We start from the raw sequence: 23,557 nt of genomic DNA, 5'->3' as shown, positions 1-23,557 counted from the left end.
TGTCATAGAGAGATGTTGAAGCCCAGCCTACATGAATGCTCTGAGAATCCGGGCATGACAGCAAAATCGAGTGCAGTTGTTCAATTGTTAATTCAGCTTGGCCATCACTAAGGGGAATTAAAATGTCTACAGTTCTTATAACCTAGGTAGAATGTAGGTGAGCATAAGACTAAGGTGAGAAAAGATGTTAAAAACCGATGAACCCACACACATTTTGAGATGACTGGACGATAAGCTTCCTCCTGCAACTAAGAGCAACAGAAAATATATACTCTGAAGACAGAGATTTTCTTACACACCATTGCCTTGTCGAGGAATGCCATATCCATCCATCCATCCATCCGTCCACCCAACAATCCATCCAAGGCAGTAGATATAACATTGTTGAGAAGCACACGCTAGCTCTGTTAGTGTAAAATAGGGTTAACACTGGTAGCTACTTAACCAAGTTATCATGAGGTTTAAATGATATTAATTAAGTAAATGATAACTGTTGTCATTATCAGGATGTAAATACACCCAAATTCTACGGCTCCAACTCTTTCCCCAGCCAGATGTCAAACATTCAGCTCAATTTTATTATCCAGAATTTGAGGAACATCAAGAAGGTAAAGGAATCTGGAATGAAGAACAGAGACTGGGAAGCTGGGGTTGGGGCGTGGAATTGGGGGGACGGCCACCTGAGAATATCTCCCTTTAAAATGTCACCAGGAGTCAGCCTCCAGATGATGCTACTGGATCACAAAGTGCATCCACGGGCATAGGCGGGAAGCAGGGACACAGGTAGGATGCAGGAACGTGGTGCAGTCTAGTCATCCTCCATGGGGACAGCTGGTCCACCCAGGCCCAGATTACGTCAGTGGGGTCAGTGTGGTGTAGGGCCGGAGGGGGATGTTGATCCGGTTCTGCAGCCAGCTCAGGTAATCCTCTCGAGGCATGTGGATGATGTGTTCTCGCACAAACTGTGGGGCAAGTACAGTGGCAATCTCAGAATTTGGTCTGACGGCTAGACTCCACCCTCTCTCCGACCCCAGAGGCTGGTGGCCCCAGGATACCTGCAACCACTCAGGCATTTATAATGTCTGGAGCATCAGGTTGGGGAAGAGGACCCGTCTCTGGTTTCCCAGTTCGGCTGGCTCGTTTTAAGCTTTTTTTTTTTTTTTTTTTTGTCACTGCTGACCCAAGGAAATCTGGGGAGGGCAGGAAAACCTAGCTGTCTGCATTTTTAATATCTTTTCAAAAAGTCGTTTGTCCTTAAACCTTTTTGGCTCATAGATCCCTTTGAGAATGGATGATAGCTATGGGGGCTTGCTTTCCAGGAAAGGGTTTAAGACACACTGTGTTCAGTTTCATAAAGACTCTAGATTAAGAGACCTCTGCATTCGGGTTATCAGAAGTTCTGTGATGTTCTCACGGGGACAGGAGCACTCTAAGTATTATCAGCCACAGCTGTGAACTCACCTCAAAGAAAAGAGGAGCCTCCATCACCCCTTCCTCTTACGTACTCTGGGATGGCCTCTTCAATGCCCCCTTTAACAGGTAGGTGGAAATTGGATCCCATACTGGACAGGGAGGTGGACAGTTTCCCTAGAGTTAATTTAGGTTTAGCCTGCCAGAGTCTTTCCTGACGGGTCCGTACAGGGTGTGGGAAGTGGAGTCTGGGCATCTGAATTTGTCCACAGGGTTATCCCTTTACCCTGCTTGTGACCTTGCCTTCCTAGACACACACCCAGGTCATCCCGTGCAAGAGCCCACCTGGCAGGACAATGTCAAGAGCCCCATAGCCTGTCAAGGCCTGAGAAATGGACCATGTGAATCACTTCTTTGCTATTAAAATGCCCATATGCCATCTGATAAAACTAAGCGAGTGACTCCATTAGTGTCTGTGAACACCTGCTTGTGGAGTCCTTGCTGCTGATGCCTTTTGATGCCCCAGGGGAACAGAGCAGCAGGAACTTCTGGTGGTGGTGATGAGCTACCTGCTGAAAACTGTTCAGTGGCTCCTAAATCTTTGTCCTGACCTTCAAACGTCTGCACAGACCCTGACCTCTCCAGCTCCCTTGGAGCCAGGCACCTCCTTGCTTGCATCGTTCCACTCTCATTGGCTGCCAGTCAGTCCCTCCAGCAAGCCAGGTTGTCTCCCACTTCGGGACTTTTGCATGTTCTTTGCCCTTTCTCTTCATAGCGCTGTCCCATCATCGTTTAGGTCTTGGCTTAAAAGGCACCTTTTGCAGTTGCCCTAGTCAAGGTATTATAGGTCCCCTCTAATTTACTTTAAACCAGCGCTCCTCAAACTTTATTGTGCATACAAAACACCTGGGACCTTATTAAAATGTAAATTCGGAGTTGGTGGATGTGGTTGGAAGCCAGAGATCCCATATTTCTAACAAGCACCCAGGTGAGGTCCGTGCTGCTGGTTCATCAACTGCATTTTTAGTAGCAAGATTTAAAGTGTCCTTATAAGATCACCCATTTATTTATGTCTCCCCAAAGCCCCTGAGTTTCTAGGGGGCACCATTTACATAGAATATATGGTGCCTTGCAGTTGAACAACCATGTAATGTGACAATCCCTCTCCTATTAGCATATGAGCTCCAGGAATGCAGGGGCCTTTGTGTCTTTTCATCACTGTGTCCCCAGCACTTGAGACAGCACCTGGATGTTGAGAGGTGATTGAATGAGGGCACCCAAGGCATTGTGAGGGGAAAGGAGACGGTGGTTACCTCAATGGCCACAGCGATGTCAGGGGAACAGAGTTCCCAGACCCTCAGATCCTGTAGCACCTTCAGGAGGACATGGGGTCGGATCCTTAGGTCCAGGTTTTCCCCAAACTTCTGCAGTTTCATCAGGATCTTTTTGGCGGGGCGGAAGCTCTTTAGATCCTCTGGCAGTTTGGACAGCAGATCAAAGTACCTTTAATCCCGAGAGGGGAGAGCCAGTTAGGAGGCCGTTGGGAGGAGGTTCTGAGCCCCTCGGGCTGCCCATCTCCACTTTCTCTTTCTGCCACTTGTGTGATGTCTCCAGGGCAGCAGATTCTTTATCTGGGGGCTTTCCTCTGTGGCCCACATAACAGGCAGGTCTTTAATTTAGGGCCAAGAAAAGAAGGAGCATGACTTTGCATTTCATTAAAAAAAATAAGGGCACACTTTCAAGGCATGCATTTATGATTTTTCTATCAAGCAGACCATGTGAAAAGATAAAGGAAAGGAAAGGACTTTGGGGTTCTGAAGCTTCTCTTCTGAGAGTTAGTCAGGCTGAGGGAGGAGGACACATGGACACATCCATGGATGAATTCTAGGATGCAGGGGGCTCTCACACACAAGATAGGGTGTATGTGTGTGTGTGTGTGTTTTCCAACTCCCTGATTAACATGTAAGGTCAAAGACTTGTGTGTTTCAGTGTTATGACAGAGCACAAGGATAGTTAGGAATCCATCCTTGAGATGGTGGGAACAGGTAGATTCTAACCCATCTTGGTCTAACCTACCTTAGGTCTAACCTAAGGAGATGGTTCAGATACAATTGGGGCTTAAGGTAGGAGGTGGCATCTCTTAAAAAAAAGCTACTCCCTTGCCCCTGCTATCCATGTGACCATTGTGGACAATTTTGAAGAAGAAATTGGTCATCCATCACACACTTTGGGCTACTTATACTGCTTTATATTTTATGATATATGTTTATTCATGTATCCTTGTTCAAAATGAAATCTTGAGAACAGCAACCCTGTCTGAGTAGTTGAGTATTCAGTGTGCTGGAACTCTACCTAACTCCTGGTAGGTGCTCAGGAACTATTATTTGAAAGACTGAATGAATGACTGGATTAATGAGGAGCATCATGCATCTAGGCTGTGGTTGGTTTGACTTGATTTTAATGCTATTTATGTTATTATTGAGGGCAATTACTTCCCCTCTAATAATGCCAGAAACTCCACCATTAGAGATGTGTGCCGAGTCTCACTGAAGGAGGACCAGCATTCATTTCCTACAACTTTATGTCGGTTAGCTTATAACTCCCTTGTTCCTCCTGCCCACTTCCTTTCCAAAGTGGGGAGAGGGTTTGCAGAAGACCTTTTTCCTTCTTTCATGAGGGCCCCTCCTAAGAGTGCCCTGTATCTTCAGGGTCAGATGTGGCCTGTGAGAAAGGGATGCTCTGAAAATATGAGGTGGTGTGCAAGTTCCCATAACTTGGATACAACCCCAGGGACCTGCTTCTAGGCTCCTGTTCCATATTATTAAAATCATGAAGGGATTCCAGGTACATTTCTAGACCTCCTCATTGTACTCTTAGATCCTGATGTATTGACCCTGCCAGGACGGGGCTTGTGACATCAAAGTTCATCAGACTCCAATTCCATATTGCAAGTGAGTGTGGACACTGAGGATGGATAGGGGTTTACATCCTAAATTCACCACTTACTGGTGGTGTGACTTTGGACAAACGAATTTACCTCTCTGAGTCTCAGTTTGTTTGTGAAATGGTGGTTAATATTTACCTTTCAGGATTTTTTTGGGGAGGGATAAAATAGATAATTCATGAGAATTGCTTAGGTAGTGTGTGCCATCTGGTAGTCACTCAATTCATGCTGGGTTCTTTTCTTTCTTTTAATTTGAAGGACAGCTTTTATTCTTTTCTAAAGTTCAACTTGCATTTATTTTTTCAAAATAAAACAAGGAAAGGGTAATAACACTTTGGTCACACAAATTGCCCTTGCACCACCTGAAGCAGATGTCCAAACAGGGGGCTTAAATCCTGGACCCTCAGATTAAAAGTCTGGAGCCCTACCAACTGAGCTATCTAGGCTCTCCATGTTAGATTTTGTTGTTACTCATTATCAGCCCTGTGCTGGGGCACAGCGTTCCTAGGATATGCCTGCCTGGTTTTATTTCCTTAAGGGATTAATTATTTGGGAGGAATGTAGTGATCACGCCAAAGACTTAAGAATTTGTAGAAATGTCCACATCTGCCTCATCTGCCTCTCCCATAGGGACTGGCAAGGCAGTCCTCCTTACTTCCAAGTCTGAACCAAACAGAAGGCAAATATGGAGGACACAATGGGTTGAATTATCTGTGGTTTTTCAGAAACTGGGGGTTTGGGACCTGACTGTGCTCTGGATGTAGCATGTTTTAGGGGCACTCTATTGGTGGCCAATGACAGTTTTGGGGTGATGCCTCTCTCTCCCTTGAAGGACAATGTATTCAACTGTGATCCTATAACAGCACCTCCCCTCTCCTATTTCAGGGACCATCTTCTCTGGTTCTTAAGCTCCTTACCAGTGGTCTGCAATTTCTTCTGCATCTCCTTTTATTATAGATACTTGACGTCTCATTTTTGCTACATCCTTTTGAAAATTCGAGACAAGGACAAAAGAGCGGAACTTCTGGAGACCTCTCTCTTCTTGGCGCCTACAAGGTTGTACAAGAAAGAGGGAGAAGGATCAGATCCCCTGCTCCTCTAATCATTACAGCTGCACCTTGAGATCTGACTGAAACATCTTTCCTCCGGGAGGCTCTGGTTTATCCTATCAGCTACTCTTTCACGTAGGACCTGGCCTCTACCACAAGCAGATACGGCTCTCTCCAAGGTTCTGAAGCACTATTTCCTTGTAACTAGTCACTTTCATTAGCCTTCATTCTCTTCCCACTTCTGATTGTATTTACACATCTTCCCCATCTGTAAACTGGGAGATAATAATGGCTCCTATATCTCAGAGCTGAGGATTAAAATCATATAATAAGTATAAAGTACTGAGCTTCGTGCCAGACACACAGTGGGTGTTTAACTCATATTGGTTACTCTCTTCTACTTATCATTTTGTGCGTATCTCCACTCTCCTCTCTCTCCAAGGAGATTTTGTGTTATTAATGTCACCATATCACTCCCACGTATACAACTTTCAGTGGCTTTCCACCCTACTCAGAATAAACTCCTCTGAGTAACTTGCTCTCTGAGGCTCTGCATTACTCAATTCGTACAACATTTCCTAGCTTCGTTTCCATCCTTCCCATCCCTTCTCTCTTGGAATTTTATGCTTTGGCTCATCAAAGTCTCTGAGATAAAGTTCAACATCCACAGCTCAGCTAGTAAGACCTTTTATGATCTGCCCTCTGTCTAGCTCTTTGATCACTTTGCAGGCACCCTAAGTCCCAACCACACCTGACTACTGGCAGTTCCCTGGTTCACTGTTCCCCTTCTCGCCTCTGGGTCCTTACTGTTGATCTTCCCTCCTACTTTTCTGATATAATTCTTTGGGCTTGAATTCTACCATTACTACTTAGCCACTGGGGGGGGGGGGGGACCTTTGACAAGAGCCATCCACTTTTATAATCTATAAAACGGGTCTAATAATAACACCTATCTCATAGGATTGTTATGAAGAGTAAATGATACATAAATGCAAAGCTCTCACACCCATGACTGGTACATAGTAAGCGCCCTGGAAATATCCATCTGTGTTTGTTAAACTGAAAAATGTCTCCTCTCCAGTAAGACCTTTCTTTCTTTCTTTCTTTCTTTCTTTCTTTCTTTCTTTCTTTCTTTCTTTCTTTCTTTCTTTCTTTCTTTCTTTCTTTCTTTCTTTCTTTCCTTCCTTCCTTCCTTCCTTCCTTCCTTCCTTCCTTCCTTCCTTCCTTCCTTCCTTCCTTCCTTCCTTCCTTCCTTCCTTCCTTCCTTCCTTTCTTTCTTTTTTGAGACAGAGTCTCACTTTGTTGCCCAGGCTACAGTGAGTGCCGTGGCGTCAGCCTGGCTCATGGCAACCTCAAACTCCTGGGCTCAAGTGATCCTTCTGCCTCAGCCTCCCGAGTAGCTGGGACTACAGGCATGTGCCATCATGCCCAGCTAATTTTTTTCTATATATTTTTAGTTGAACAATTAGTTTCTTTCTATTTTTAGTAGAGATGGGATCTTGCTCTTGCTCAGGCTGGTCTCGAACTCCTGAGTTCAAATGATCCGCCCACCTTGGCCTCCCAGAGTGCTAGGATTACAGGTGTGAGCCACTGTGCCTGGCCAGGAAGACCTCTCTGAGGGCTGTACCAGCCAGGTGTTGGGACATCCCTTTCATGCTCCCTTAGTTTATGCTTCCTCAGCACGCTGACGCTCATCACTCCGTGTGGTAACTGCCTGTTCACTTGTCTGTGTCCCCCCCCCCACTAGACTGGGAGCTCCCACAAGGAAGGGGCAGGAGTTAGTCTTCTCCAAACCCCTATCCCAGAGCAGCTGGTCCATCAACGCTGTAAGGAAGAGGGTGCAAAGACTCATCATTCAAACTTTGATGCATGGATGAGTTCACTGGGGCAGAAGGTCACCGTAGTCAAGGAATAGGCTAGAAAGGGGGCAGTTATTGGGTTGCTCTATGAGAAAAAGAAAGCTTTTGTGGCCTTCTGGCACTCTTGAAATCAAGTTCCGTGTTCCAATTATGGCATTCATGACTGTGCTTGATGCAGCCCTCACCTGTCACTTGTCCCTCCTCTTCAAATTCTCCATGTTCCTTCTTGCCTTGAGACTTGGCATGCACGTTTTCTGCTGCCTGGAATTTCATTCCACCTTCTCACCTTAGTGCCAGCTCCCCGACCTTCAGGACTCATCCAAAAGTCACCTCCTCAGAGAGGTCTTTCCAGATTTCACTACATAAATTAGGTCCCAGTGGTTCCCCTCTCTCTCCACCCCCTTCTCTCATACCACTCTGTTCTCTTCCTCTATGGCAATGACTATAATTTGTCCCTATATATTTACAGGTGTACTGATTTTGTTTCCCAAAGACTGTAATCCCCATGAGGACAGGGAATACGTCCTTTTTGTCCTTGCTATAGCCCCAGTACCTGGCACCTGGTGGGGACAAAGTGGGTGCCAGATAGATGTCGTTTGAGTGAATGGATTTGTGTGTGCCCTTACTTCGTGAGGATTTCCAGCTTGTCCTGCAGGCAGAAGCCAGCCTCCTGGGCCACACCGTAAAACTTGGCCCTCATGGCGTTACACACCCCACTCTTGCTGTGGATGACGTCACGATTATTTCGGCTGTAGACACAGAGAAGAAGGGCTTGTGGGGGCACGGGAGTAGAGCCCAAGGGACACCTCCAGTAACCTCATGGGTCCCACTCTGGCCTCTGGGGCCCCAGAGTGCTCTGCAGTGGGGATTCCTGTCCTCACCTGGGTCCTCCCTCAGCACCCCTCTGGATGTAGGAAGGACAGATATCTCCAACAGCATCAGGATGGAGGCTCGGGCCTTATTAAATGAGCCCACAGTGAGACGGCTGGTCACCAGAGCCCAGCAAGTGTTAAGGACAGGGAGATGGAACTTGGAGCTGGGAGACTCAGGCTCAAAATCCTGCTCCATGTGTTAGCTGTGTGGCCTCAGGCAAGACAATTCACTTGGGCAAGTTTCCACTTGCTCCTCTGTAAAATGGGATTGGTTTTGAGGAACATGCAAAGTAATGAATACAGCATGCTCCTCATGGTGCCTGGCACAGTGAAGGAATTTCTTGCCACTGTCTGCATTGTTACCCAACATCTTGGCTATAAGCCCATTGCCCGGGGGACTCCTTGTCCTTCCACACTGTCTATGGCCTCAGGGAGTCTGGTACACACTGAGTCATTTCCACATCCCTGGGGGGATAGAGGGTGTGGTCACAAAGTCTCTTGCCCAGCTCCTTCCACTGCCCACCCTCCTGGCTTACTTTTTTGACTTCTTCTGGCCTGTCTGGGTGTGGCTGTCTCCACTTGAGCTGCTGGATCTGTCACTGAAACACACAGGGATAGTTTCAAGTTGTTCAGAGTCTGCTTTGCAAGAAAAAGGTGCCTTCAGAGTCCCCATGACACCCACCAGCCTCCAGGATCTGGTCAAGGGAGGTGGTTCTAATCAAGGCACCAGTCATCGAACGCAGTGTGTGTGTTTTCCCCCCTCTTGGTTTTTGTTCCTGCCATACCCCTTGCCTGGAGGGTGCTCCTAGCTTCTTTACTGCCTACTCAAATCCAACCCTGTTTTGTTGTCTACAGCAAGTCCTGCATGCCTGGAATCTCCAATTCCACTTTGACCTGCCTCTGTGTATTGCTAGGATTATGGATTTTCTGGGTCTCAGGTTCATTTGTATAAAACTGGCCTCCCTGCATGGAGGGCGAGTTCATTTTGGACCCTTCCACCCTCTTGTCCACACTCAACACCAGTGCAGATTTAGAGAAGGGGTGGCTGAGTCCTCCTAGCCATGTTGTCTTTGGTTTCCTCCATTCCAGACTGCTGCTTCATCCAAGGATTTCCTTCTCTAAGCTGGGCCCTTGAGCAGAACATCCCCACTCTAGTTTAGAAACAGACAGGGCTGGGTTCAGAGCCCAACACTGCAGCACCACCTCCCAGTCTGTGGGCCAGCAACTCCCCCTCTGGGTCGTCAGTTTCCTTATCTGTGCCCCATCAATTCATCACGTCATTTGAGCCTTTCTAGGTGTCTATGATTCAATCTCTTGTGTGGCTGCTTCCTCTCGTGACTCTTCCTGGGCAGGGGTCCCAGAGGGGATGAAGGGCCCCCACTCCTGCCACCCCTTGCTGTGCCTTTCTCCCAGGCCCTTGTTGCATGACCTGGGCCTTCAGCACCACTGACTGGACAGCACCTTCTCTCCAGCCCTGCCTTCCCTGTCTCTTCCAAAAGCTTGGAAAACTGACTTGACCACTTCATCTGTGTGGCTCAAGGGGGTGAGACTATTTTCCTTATTCCTATGATGTGTGACTAACTCTTCCCTTCTGGCCCTGTGGCATTTGGGGCTTCTTTATGTTGGCAGGGCTGGCCATTTCCCAGGCCCTCTCCCATAGAAAGGTCCTTGCCTTTGCTCCTTTCCCCCAAAGCTCAGAGGACTAGACCCGGAGGTCTCAAGCCTGGTAGGTGGTGGAGGAAACCCTTAACCCACCTGGCTGGGATGCAGGGCCCCGTTAATAATATGGCCTTGTTTCTGGATTCTAGCCAGCTGCCCCAGCCCCTCTGGGGGACCCTGGTGGCCCTGACCTTTCCCCTGTAGATGGCTCTCTTTTTTCAAGAGCTTTGAACTTTGGAGTAACTCAGGGAGGAGGTGAGAGATAAGGGGAGTGGTGTTATTAGTTGGTGATAAATAGAAACAGACAACAAAAGACTCTTCTGCCCATCTCACGCTTCCCTCCCTTGGTTCTCCTTGCTTTTCAGCCACACTGGTCTAAGCTTCCTCCTGTCTTGGGCCCTTCACACATGCTATCCTTTCTGCTGGGAATACCATTCCGACCTTTTCCACCTTATAAGCTAGTCAATTCATTTTTGTTCTTCAGGTCTTAGCTTAAATGTCAGACTTACTGTTGGTGAGAATCTTGGTGCTAAAAGCTCACCCAACCCTCCCTACTTCCCCTTCAGAACACTTGAAAGTCCTGGTTTCATGGCTAACTGTGGGATTATTTGAGAAATGCCTGACTGTCCCATTAGACTAGTGATTCTTAACCATGTGGTAGAATTCAAGGGGTCCATGAATGCAGATGGGAAAAACGTTTGTATCTTTGTTTTAACCAGCCTTTAACCAAAATGAAAATCACAGGTATTTGCATATCATGTTACTATTGTGGAAGATATTTTGAAAAATCATTTATATTCAACACTAATCCAAAATTACAGCAGTTATTAGACCTGCTGTTAAATCTTGCTATTATAAGGCATTGCCAAACAAGCTCATAGATTACTATGTTCCAAATTTGATTGTAATATAGCAATCTGTATTACTACAAATTTCTTAGTAATCTTTTGTAATTTATAGTATGCATTTAAAAACATTTTTCTAAAAGGAGTCCAAAGGCTTTCTCAGATTGTCAAAAGGGTTCGTGGCACATGAAAGGTTATATAACCCCAGCCCAGACATTGAAATCCATAAGGGCAGATTTTGTTTATTTTGTTTGCTGCTGAATTCCCCAAACATAGCACATAGAGGGGGAAATCTAAGAATATTCTCTAAATGAATAAATGAATTGGAGGAAAACCTTGACCTCTCCCATTATACATTACCCAAGTAAAGGAGGAGGAATAGTCCTAAACCACATCCTCCCTGCCTCACCTCTTCACTACTAGAAGAATTTAACTTTATGGCATGTAACTGTTGTGCAGAAATGCCTGGATTGTCACTCTTGGCCCTGGAGTGAAAGTGCCTGATTCCAGTGAGACCATAAGATGGAAAACGTCTCCCCCCTCGCTGCCCCACATTCTGTGGTCTGGTGAGCATCATTTCTGCAGTGGCCCCCATAACTGTGGGCTGGCTCCCAAGCCACTTGCTGCAGGCTTCCTACCTTAATTTGCGGCTGGTCTGCACCTCCTTATGGATAAACTCATTCTTGTTTTGTCTGGGCCCTGCCGAGATGCTGCAAAACAAGATGAGCTTTTAAATAAGGCACTGAATACATGATGCTCTCGTAGCAGTAAATTTCTGTTGGGGAATGGAAGATTCTCTCTCTAGAGTAGGGCTCTTGCAACTCTACTGGGCATATAAATCACCTCGAGAGTTTGCTAAAAATTCAGATTCCTGGGCCATGTTTCCAGAGATTTTTAATTCATTGGATCTGCATTTAAAACCACACACACACACACATACACACACCCCTAGAATTTCCTAGCATACTGTGAAATGCTGTGAAATAAATGCCTACTTGAAGTGCCTGTTAAAAAATAAGGCTGCCTCTGGAGATACTGATTTAGTGGATCTGGGATGAGATCTAGAAATCTGTATTTTTTACAAGTACCCTAAGCTGCATCTGATCCTTAGGGACCCTGCTAGAGGATTTTTTAAAAAGTCCATCTTTTCAGATGACTGGGTGGCAGTCAATCTGGCTTTGGGCTTGGAGGGGTTCCTAAAACCCCAGGATTCGAGGTCAACCTTCATGGAAGCAGATTTGGGATCTAAAGTGAGAAAGGAATACAGATTTTAAAGTGAGTGAGCAAAAGGATCTGCAGCTTTTCCTAACTGTCTCTCTGCAGCTCCACGTCGAAGCTTCAATATCTGCTGCCTTAGTAAGAGATTAGGGAGATTTTTTTCCCAGAGGACTTAATGGAGAAGGGAAATTTCAACAGGTTCTTGCTCCTTAACCATGGTTATTTTATCATGAAAGCGAATGCTCAGTCCATGTGATGGGTCTCATGAGAACCAGGTTCTAGTGCAGTTCTGTCTTTGAAGACCTTGTGGAAGTCACTCCTTGCTGCTCTTTGCTGTCTATGAGGTGAGGTGATGATCATGGTGAATGCACCTGTCCCAGCATGGTGCTGCAAAAATTCCATGGGATGCTATGTGTGAAATAAAAGGAACTACCCTCCCCTCCATGACCCCCATGGCATTTACTGACTGCTTACCATATGCCAGGCACATGCTAATATGTTAAATAAATACATTATCTAGTTAAATGCTTAAGGTGACTCACTGAAGTAGATGTTATTTCCATAACATTGGTAATACTTGATGAAGATAGTGTCATTTAATTCTCACTGCAACCTGCTGGGACAGATTGCTAATGAGACTTATTTTTCAGAATTGGAATCAGACTCAGAGAGGTGAAGCCACTTGCCCAACATCACACAGCAATTAATCAGTAGGATGGAGATTGATCCTAGCCTGTTTGGTTCCAAAGCCAATGCTTTGATGCTACACAATCTTGTTTTAAAGACAAGAAAATAGGTTTAGAGAAAGGCTAAGTGACTTGTCCAAGGGCACCAGGTTTCGACCCATGCCAGTCTGACTCCAAAGCCAGTGCTCATGCTGTGAGTTCTTACAAAAGAAGGAGACTCATGGAGATGATCATTGGATGACACTCACGGAGTGTCATCATTGTCTGTCTCTCATGCTTACAAATCTGGCACAGCAGTGGGGGCCTTAGGGCCCAACATTGTCCCCGAGTGTGCCTCCATGTGCCAGCTTCCAGAGCCGTCCCCTATGAGAGTTGAGGCGGCAGCAGACAAATTCATCATCCACAAGCAGAGACGGGGTGTGATGCTTGTGGAAGTGCGCAGTGAACTGTAATTACGGCAATAACAATAACTAATAAGTTACAGTCGGCATCCCAGTAGGCCAAAGGCAATGATGAACGTCTTCTAGTGCCTCATTTATTTCCAGCAAGCAATTTGCTTACTCAGGGAGACCTACACTTGGGAAGGGAACTCCGGCTCTAGGCTGCCTGCTCTCTGGGGCTTTCAGAGGTCAGAGGTCTGGTGGATGAGGCTTTCTACCAGGAGGAGGACAGCTCAGGTTAGGAGCCAATCTCATTGATTGTTGGCTTGAAACTTCAAAGGATTCCTGTTGCCCTTAGGACAAAAGCCAGAATCCTTGAGCTTCATCCCACTTTGGTTGCATTTTCAGTTCCTGGGAGGTGCCATGGAGGCCCCTTTGACCACGTTTGCGCATGTGCTGCCTGTTACACTCTCCCCTCTGCCTCCGGCCTTCCCGCCCTCATCCCCCTAAACTTTGTTAGGCTGCCCTATCCAAATCTCAGCTTAAAGTCTCTTCCTCGGAGGAAACTTCTCTGATCCTCAGCCATCCCAGACTAAGTTGAATACCCTTTATTATTTGTTCTCACAGTTCTCAGTTGCTTTTCATGACATTTCTCACTTTCCCCCCGCACATATTCATAACCATTTGCTAAAAGAATGAATGAATAACTGTAGGATTCTTGAGAGGCAGTGTGGCACAGTGGTGGAGTGAATGGTTTTTGGAATTGGAAAGATATGGATTCGAGTCATGGCCTTACTGTTCACTAGCTGAGTGGCATTGAGTATGTCACACAGCCTCTCCCAGCCTCATTTTGTTATTTGTAAAATAAAGATATCAGGATCTACCTTGTGGGGTTATTGTAAGAACTCAGGCAGGTGATACACATGAACAAAGTACATGGCTCAGTGCTTGTCACAAAGGAAATACTCAGTAATTGTCTACTGCTCTTGTTAATATTATCACTATTATTCTGATATCCTTTATTTGCTGCAGGAGTAAAGAAAACGTACCTGGGTAGTTTTCTTTGTGTCCCATCTTTTTTCATGATCATCCTCCGGGCGTCTTCCCAAACGAGCTCCAGGAGCTTCTGCAGATCTGATGAGAATATGAGAGGTCACTCTTGACCAGAGGGCACGCTCGAGACAGGGTGGTGCAGGGCAGGGCCCAGCCTCCAAGCTGGGATCATCTCTGCCTCTGAGTGTAGAGCATCTGGAGGATTCCCTACAGGTCCAGGAGAGGCAGCTCACAGTGTGTAGCGGGCTGTAAATCTGACCATACAACTACTTCCCTGCTTAAAACCCCATCGGTGACTCTCCATTTTTCTTTTGATGACATCTAAATTCCTCTGCATGGCCTAGGAGGCCTTCCAGGATCTGGCTGCCCTTTTTACCTCCTGTTTCATGTCCCTTCCCTTCCCCCACCTTAAACTCTACTGCAGCCAGAGAGAACTGTTTCTACTTCCTAGAAGAAATCGTTTTGTTCAGGAAACTCTCTCTGATCTCCATAGGCTGGAATTTCCAAACTGGCAGTCCACAGGCTGAATCAGCTGACAAATGTGTTTTAATTGATTTGATGTGGATGCCAACCTTTTAAAACTGGAAGGTTTCACATAAAGATCCAGACCTCCAGCTTCCTTAGAAAGGAGTTTGAGATGGGACTGCCTTGCCCTTATTCATGGGGCATTTGGATGCGCCTTTGGACAGACATGTGCTCTCTAGCGCCCCCTACCTCCCACCACCCCTCAATGCATTAGCTAACTTTCATTTTCATCCTTAATAGTGCTGATTTTTATATAGTATAGACATATTTCCTCATACCTGAGTTATGGATTGAATTGTGCCCCCCTCCAAAAGATATGTTGAAGTTGTAATCCTCAGTACTTCAGCATGTGACCTTATTTGGAAATAGGGTTGCTACAGATGTAATTACAGTCATGGGTTGCTTAACAATGGGGATAAGTTACCTGAAATGCATCACTAGGTGATTCTGTTGTTGTGTGAACATCACAGAGGTAGTTATACAAACCTAGATGGTATAGCCCCATACACATCTAAGCTGTATGGTACAGCCTATTCTTCCTAGGCTACCAGCCAGCATGTTACTGTATTGAATACTGTAGTCACTAGAAACATAATGGTGAGTATTTGGGTACCTAAACATATCAAAACATGCAAAAGAGGCCGGGCGCGGTGGCTCACGCTTGTAATCCTAGCACTCTGGGAGGCCGAGGCGGGTGGATTGCTCAAGGTCAGGAGTTCAAAACCAGCCTGAACGAGACCCCTCTCTACTATAAAAATAGAAATAAATTAATTGGCCAACTAATACATATATATATAAAAAAATTAGCCGGGCATGGTGGCTCGTGCCTGTGGTCCCAGCGACTTGGGAGGCTGAGGCAGTAGGATTGCTTAAGCCCAGGAGTTTGAGGTTGCTGTGAGCTAGGCTGACGCCACGGCACTCACTCTAGCCTAGGCAAGAAAGCGAGACTCTGTCTCAAAAAAAAAAAAACATGGAAAAGGTACGGTGAAAATATGACACAAGAGATAAAAATGGTACACCTATATAAGGCACTTACATGAATGGAGCTTGCAGGACTGGAATTTGCTCTGGGTGGGTCAGTGAGTGAGTGTGAAGACCTAGCACATTACTGTACACTACTGTAGACTTTATTAACACTGTACAGTTAGGCTATGCTACATTTATTAAAAAATTCTCTCTTTAATAAAACTTAGCTTATTATAACTTTTTTCTCTATAAACTTTTGAAGTTTTTAACTTTTTAATTCTTTTGTAATAATATTTACCTTGGAACACAAATACATTGTACAGCTGTACAAACATATTTTCTCTCTTTAAAACCTTATTCTATAAGATTTTTCTATTTAATTTTTTTGTTTTTACTTTTTAAGCATTTTTGTTAAAAACTGAGTCACAAACACACAAATTAGCCTAGGCCTATACAAGGTCAGGACCATCAATGTCACTGTCTTTTACCTCCACAACTTGCCCCACTGGAAGGTCTTCAGAGGCAACGACATGCATAGAGCTGTCGCCTTCTATGACAACGATGCCTTCCTCTGGAATAGCTCCTGCAGGACCTTCCTGCTGCTGTTTTACAGTTAATTATATTTTTCAAATATAAGTAGAAGGAGTATACTTTAAAATAATGATAAAACATAGAGTGTAGCAAAATACATAAACCAGTAATATAGGCATTTATTATCATTATCAAGTACAATATTATGTACTGCATGTAATGGTATGTGCTATACTTTTACACCACAGACAGTGCAGTAGGTTTGTTTACACCACCTTCACCACAAACACGTGAGTAATGAATTGCACAATGTTACAATGGCTACGGCATCGTTAGGTGATAGGAATTCTTTCAGCTCCGTTGTAATCTTTAAAGACCATTGTAGTATATGTGGTTCATGGTTGGGGCAGATGGCTGAGTTCACACTGCAGTAGGGCGGGCCCTTGATCCAATGTGACTGGTGACCTTATAAGAGGAGAGAGACACACAGGGAGAAGATGTGATGACAGAGGCAGAGATTGGAGCGATGCATCCAGAAGCCAAGAAATGCCGAGGACTGCTAGAAACCACGAGATAAGGCAAGGAAGCATTCTCCTCTATGGATTTCAGAAGAAGCACGGCCCCGCTGACACACTGATTTTGGATGTCTAGCATCCAGAACTGTGAGACAATACATTTCTGTTGTTTAAGCCCCTCTGTCTGTGGTACACTGTTATGGCAGCCCTAGGAAACTAATACACTGGTACTCTCAAAAGTTGGATAATGAAACGCAGGTGGCGTAAGCTATGTGCGTCAAGAAAAGTGGAACAGTGGACGTGAATGTTCCTGTTTTATGTGGATACAGATTTGCAAAGCCTCGCCCACCTCACTCCTATAGAATCTGTTTGATACAAAACCGTGGGCTTTGGGACGTCCTTTCCCTGGAGCGTGTAGCTGTCCACGGTGCTGAAGCATCATGGTGTGAAGTTGTTAGTTGGTGACTGTGACTCCTCTGGAATTTCTTGTCAGATTTATGAACAAGAAGAGAGAAGAAGGGGGTTGGATTGAGAAGAGGAGGAAATACACAGAGAGCCATTGGAGAGTCAGAGACATCCCAAGAAATAATAAAGGGGAGACTTTTGAGATGGCTTTCAAGTAATTCCAGGACCCAAGAAGAAAACTATAGTGGGCAATTACTGGAACTTGAGTGACTGAAGGGAGAGTTGTTAAAATATATCCTTAGTAGCACAATCTTGTTGCATCCCCAAATGGACAACATGCTATATGGCTGTCTCCACTGAGTAAAAATAATTTTTGATTTTTATTTTCTATGTCGATGGAAAATATTGGTGGTGTTTGCACTGTCTCAGAACAGACAGTAGAGTGGCTGATGTTGGTTTCATGTACTTTTGACAGATTATTACATCTTCTTCCCTCCCCTGGGATTCTGGAAGCATGTTCTCTTCCCTTCCTCATCCACCACACCCAGGCAAGGCGCCTATCTGGGGACTCCTGCAGCACATTCTCCTCCTGACTTCCATCACAGCACTGATTTCATGAGATGGCAACTGTCTGTTCCCTTGTGGGTCTTCCCCTTTAGACGTTGAGTTCCTTGAGGTCAGAAGCCACATTTTGTCTTCCACTAATAGCACCTGGCACCATGCTTAGCACACAGGATCTCTGTCAATAGTTGCTGAATAAATGAACAACTAAGGAGAAAAAGGAAAGAAGGATTTTGGGAGACTATGAACTAGGTTTGGGTACCAATGAAGGGTGACAATGCCAGTGCACCCCTTAGTAGGTACCTGTAGTTCACTCAAGCTTATCTCAAAAGCCATATCTGGAAGGGAGGCCGGAATACCAGTGCTTCCCAAGACCATTTGTGTCCAGCCTTGTTTATGAATGCAATCACTGGGTGCTAGGGAGAGAGTGCCTTTCCTTAATGACTTTGGAGCCATCTAGGCTGTGATAAATGTCAACATTAAGCCACTTTCCACTCCACTTCCTTGTTCTCATGTAGTTTACCTTCCTAGTAATTTGCAGACATGATTCCATTTGACCTGAACCTGACCTTCATTTTTGTCTTGTCATGTCCACCTGCCCATACAAGCCACACATCCCAGAATCCTGGGGGTGTGTCCAGAAGCGTGTTACTGAGGGAGCTGTGTTTGGTTCTTCTACTTTCTTCCCTTCTCTTGGAACAAGCAGCAACTTCTGACTGCTCCTCTACCCCTGTTCCCACCCAAAAGCAAACCAGGCTAGGGTGGGTGGATACCAGAAAATGACCCTAGTGCCCTGGTACATTAGGCAGCCCTCTTAAAGAATCATACATAATGATTCTTAATGCACCACATTTTTTTTTCTGCTTGCCAAATGCCTCTGGGAAGGAATGTACCCACCAATATGAAGGTCCATCCATCAAGGAACTGAGGTTGGATATGTGTGAAATAGAACAAAGCCTTGGGACTTCTCAAGGCTACCTGAATAAAAAGACTTGTTTGGAAAGGGTACAGATGCTACTTTCTGAGGAAGACAGTCCTGTGACGTGTGTCCATATGCAGGGACTGCCCACTTCTCAGTTTCCAGGCTGTGGGGATATCATTACCTCTGGCTCAGAGACAGTGGTGTTCTTTCTTCTCAGATGCCAAATCACATCCCCAGAGAAAAAAAATTTTGTCTTCCTTTTTTCATCTTCCATCCCCAGTCTGTCTAAGAATCTCATCCTTGAATGACTGAGCCCATTTCTTCTTCTTTTGGGGGAAAAATAGAGGAGGTCCTTTTATTATATGGGGCTGGTTTGAGGGGGAACAACAGATGACCCATATTTTGAGTTGCTATTTAGGTAAGTCTCTTTTAATAGTTTCAAGACTCATAACTTCAAGTCCAGCAGAAGGAATATCCTGGGCTTTGGTTTCTTGGGAATACACCTGCCATTGATTTGGGGAGGGGATCATTCCTTGGAGAGGCCACAACCTGCTGTCACGAGCGTTTGCATCCACAAAGACTTCATTATGCAGCCAGCCCTGGAAATTAGACCTTGGTCAAATGGCATGTCTCTCAGAATAGGATTCATGAATTCAGAATCAATTCAAGGAGGTTTTAGAAGGCAATGAGAGGCCTGGGGAATTAATCTACTTTTGTCAAGGCTGTGACGACTGGGACGGAGGTTAAGGTATAAATGGAGGAAAAGGGTGGTGAAGATGAAGGGAGTACTTTCCTCCCAGGGGTACATCTCCAGTGGAAATGCATTTTTCAGCTATTTTGTGTACCTACTGTGTGCCAGGCTGAAGGTGCATAAAACATTATTGTTCTACCCTTGCAGGGAGCTCATGTTTCTTTTTCCCTTTTTCCTTAGTAATAGAACTATGATTCTTTCTATGTGTGTAAGGGGAAACATTTACTAGCTCATGTTCCCAACATCCTTTGCAGCTGAATGTGACTCTGTGACTAAGTTCTGGGCAATGAGATTTTAGTAGAAGAATAGTACAGCACTTCTGAGAAGGCTGCTTAAACTTAGCTGGAAATGGGCACTTCTGTACTTTGTCTACTTCCTTTTTCTTCCAGCCTAGAATGTGGATGTGATGGCTGGAATTCCAGCAGCCATTTAGGATCATGAAGTAATGCTGAAGGTGGCAGAGAAGAAAGAGAAGGAATCAGAATCCCTGATGATCTTTTGAAGCCACCTCATCAGCTCTGAACTTGTCTTCTTTAATCTGCACAAGAAATAAACTTTTTATCTTTTAAAAGTCACTATTTTTTAGGTCTCTATACTAAGCCAAAAGAGGTTCCTATTGGATACAATTTAAAACAGTGAGATGCTGTTGTAAATTAAAATTAAGAACTCAATAAAAGCAAATACAAAGTACTAAGATACTTGAGAGGAGGGAAACTGGGGGAGTCAGGGAAGGCTTCACAGAGAAGGGAACATTTGAGCTGAGTTTTTAAGGTTGAGTAAGAGTCTATTACAATGTAGGATCAGCGGTGAAAGGGCATTTCATGTCCTTCCTGTCCCTGCCTTTCTCCCTCTCCTTTCTGCCTCCTCCATCTTCTGTATGAATCCTTAGGAATCCTTCTCTTTCTTTTCCTACCTCCTTCTACTATACAAGCTCAAGCCAGAAAGTTCTAAGAATAAATTTTTCATATGACTTATGGAACCCAGTCACCATTCTGTCTGGTTCAGGTCCACAGCCTCCCCACCCCCCAGATAGTATGCAAATTTGTGTATATATGTGTATTTGAGCTTTTTTCCTTAGGTGAGTTTTCAAAATAGTTTTCAACAGATTTTCTAAAAGATCTGTGTCCCCAAAATTGTGAACCACTGAAAAGGCTTATTCCAGAGTGTCGATCACAGAGTGATACAACTTCCATCTACAGAATGTTTAGAAAAGACAAATCCATAGAGACAGAAAGTAAGTTTGTGGTTGCCTGGGGGCTCTGGGTGGGAAGGACACTAGGTTTTCTTTTGGGTTGATGGAAATGTTCTAAAATTAGATTGTGGTGATGGTTACACAACTCTGTAAATATACTGAAAATCATTGAATTGTACCTTTAAAATGAGTGAATTTTGTGGTATGTGACATATACCTTAATATAGCTATTAAAAAAATAGACACTGAATTTCAAACACAGGGTGAAAAAAATAAAATATCTCACTAGTAATTTTTTATACTGATTACATGTTGAAATGATAATGTTCTGTATAAATTGGGCTAAATAAGAGAACATTTTTTAATACTAAAAAAGGGAAATTGGTGGCCATGGTCTGTCTCCCTGGGAGAAATGGCTTAGAGTAACCCAAGTTGTATATTTCTTATCTTCACTGGGGAAAACAAAGGATCATAAGGAAATTGAACAGAGCCAGGGGGCTCCTACATCTCCTTTAATGGAGTAGGGGTGGAGATGGAGCCACAGGGGCTCTTGATGTTTGGCTTGAAGGCAAAGAGTCAGGGCCAATTGGTCAGATTTCAGGTAGGACTTACAGATATGGAGAGGTTCTTCATCAGGCTTGGTTGAAGACGATTCATTGTCCTCGATGTCCTTGCTGCCAGTCACCTGGGTGACCACACTCTGGGGGTCATCTGAGCCAGGGTTCACAGAGACCATGCTACTCTGGGGGGATGATCCCCCACTGGTCCGACTCAGACTGAGGGTGGAGCCACGCCGGCTTGGCTTGCGGTTGGTGACTCGCGTGACAGGAATTTTTAATTTCTTGGGCTAAAGGAAAGAGAGAAGAAAGACGGGTTTCAGAAGGGTGGAAAGAACAATGGAAGAAAGGAAGGGGAGAAAGGATGAGGGAAGAAGGGAAGGGAAGGGAAGGAAGGAAGGAGGGAAAGAGTGAAGGAAAGAAAGAGGGAAGGAAGGAAGGACAGATGGGCAGAAAAAGCAAAAACCTGGCTCTGACTATGAACTCCTTATCATTCTTTCCACACACCATGAGACATATGCTGGATCTGGAGTGACCTTTTGTCACAAAGTGTGTATTATTTGAAGCAAGTGTGACAGACCTTATTCTATTGCATGAGTGCATGGTTGACAAAATAGTCACCATGCGAGGCAAATATGTATTCCAATGATGTCGCCAAGACCCAGAATAGTTTTTGACTTTTCTTTTGTAATCACTATTAGAGTTGATTTCTATACTGTAGAAGAGGATGGGTCTAATTTCTTTAGCTATTTCTTGGTTTGGACCCCAAATTGCATGCATCAACTTCTTATTTACCCATTTGATGCCTGGGCCTCATAGAACGAAGATTTGTATCCACTGGGGTTTTCTAAAGAACTCAAGGTGGAGAAAATTCTACGCCTGAATTTAGGAGGTGGAGTGGGGGGAAGCAGATTTGTCTGGTGGGGTGTGGATTCTTACAGGGGGAGGAGCCATGGTGGAGTCATCCAGGAGGTGACACATCCTAGATGAGATTAAGGGGTAGGAAGGGGAAGTCTTGTGAGGGGAATGTGGATTTTTGGAAGGAAAGTAGTTAGAAAGAGTTGGCAACAGGAGTGTATTTGTGTGTATGTGTGTGTGTATGTGTGTCTACCCTCCTGCAAAACTGATGTCACTTCATAATGCACTGTTTGGAGTTACGACCTTGTTTAACTCATGATCCAAACTTCAGAGAGGCCTCCTAACTTGCCCAAGATCACACAGCTAGTAAGTAGCAGAGCCAGGATTCAAATCCAGGTCCGGCTAACACCAAAGCTAATTACTATGCCTTACTTGAAAATACTCTAGAAGCCTTTTTCAATGGCATTGAAAATACCCTTGATCTCATGCTCATGGTTCTTTATGGCATTTAAAATGCCAGGTGGGGAAGAACAGGTCCTCAGCTGCTCCAGTGAAAGAGCTCATTACAGGCTGGCTACAGTTTATACTCAATTAGTAGAAAAACATTTATTTGAGAACATTTAAATGAAAGCTCTTGAGCGGCAGACTAACGTCTTCCTTAGATGAAACTTATGGTGTTTGATATCCTAAGAAAGGAGACAGGGAGAAGAGGCAGCACTGAAGGACACACCAATATTTAATACATATTAAACAGTGTGGACAGAATTGTATTTGTCAGGATTCTTTTTCAGGAAGTCCACTGTATGTGACCACAAGTAGTATTTTGATTGGCTTCCTTGTGGGGCCCTGAATATGGGTGGAACTTTCCTGCATTGGAAGAGGGGAGGGATTTCTTGGTTGCACAGGGGAGGAAGAAGGTTGGGAGAGGTCAGGGGGAAGGTTGTGGGGCTGAAGATGAGATCTCTCCCTGTGCCTGCCCCTGTCTCCCCTAAATCTTCAGTGAAATTCTGTACAAATGACAGAATGCTTGAGAATGTGACAGACTGGAGAACTGGAGTTTGAACTGAGTTCAACCAGATCTCCACAGGGGCATGCAGTTTATAAAATTACTGTGATAAAGAAAAAGCGAATACCAAAAGTTGGCAACCTTATATAAATTAGGAGCTTGGTACGATGTTTCCCTTGTCCTGACACTGCCATTGGTCAACAGCTTGCCAGCCTGACAGAGAGCCCCTCTACTCCCTGCCACCCTGGGTAGAGAGGACGTCAGGGCTCAGGGACGATACGTGCACAAGTTGCTTCTTTCTCTTTTGCCTGGCACAATATGAATTCTTGATTCCAGGAACCAGACTCTTTAGATCAATGTAATTTTTGAAGGCTGGACAGATTGTGTCGTGAGGGCAGCCTGGAGTCTCGCAATGAGCACTGGAGTCAGAGCCAGGGGAACCTCAGGGGCCACTCATACTGCCCTGCCTCAGTTTCCTCATTTATAAAACAGAAGGACCGGACTGGGATGATCTCAGAAGAGCCTTCCATATCCAGAGTTCCATGTGCATCTTCCTTGAGCTAGGATTTCAGCTTCTGCTCCTAAAGTTGCCATTCATTAAAATGTAATTAACCACCTTAGTCAGGAAATCCAAAGCGAAGGGCTGACACTTCTGATTGAGAGTGGCAGAAAAATAAAATGTTGGGGGAAGAGGTGACAGGCAGTGTCAGCATCTTGCTTGCCCTTTATTGAACCCACTCTCTCTGAATTGACTTAAATCCCTCAGTGCTGCTTCCCTATATTTTATATTTCA

General features: G+C 44.9%; 1 protein-coding gene across 1 annotated transcript in view; it reads right to left on the bottom strand.

Moving 5' to 3' along the window:
• Positions 1-603: 603 nt before the first annotated feature.
• The window catches only part of CCDC60 (coiled-coil domain containing 60), a 162,249-nt gene continuing 139,295 nt past the window's right edge, over positions 604-23,557 (bottom strand). Inside the window, exons 7-14 of the mRNA XM_012756683.3 lie at positions 20,956-21,190; positions 13,972-14,056; positions 11,277-11,348; positions 8,671-8,733; positions 7,889-8,011; positions 5,272-5,403; positions 2,724-2,913; positions 604-962 (exon numbers count right to left, since the gene is read on the bottom strand). Coding sequence (XP_012612137.1) covers positions 852-962; positions 2,724-2,913; positions 5,272-5,403; positions 7,889-8,011; positions 8,671-8,733; positions 11,277-11,348; positions 13,972-14,056; positions 20,956-21,190 — 1,011 coding nt within the window. The 3' untranslated portion in view covers positions 604-851. The remainder of the gene's footprint in view (positions 963-2,723; positions 2,914-5,271; positions 5,404-7,888; positions 8,012-8,670; positions 8,734-11,276; positions 11,349-13,971; positions 14,057-20,955; positions 21,191-23,557) is intronic.

This window comes from Microcebus murinus, chromosome 22 (genome assembly GCF_040939455.1).
Source record: "Microcebus murinus isolate Inina chromosome 22, M.murinus_Inina_mat1.0, whole genome shotgun sequence".
Lineage (NCBI taxonomy): Eukaryota > Metazoa > Chordata > Mammalia > Primates > Cheirogaleidae > Microcebus > Microcebus murinus.
The sequence above is the reverse complement of the archived record's forward strand: the minus strand, read 5'-3'. Positions and strand labels throughout refer to the sequence as shown.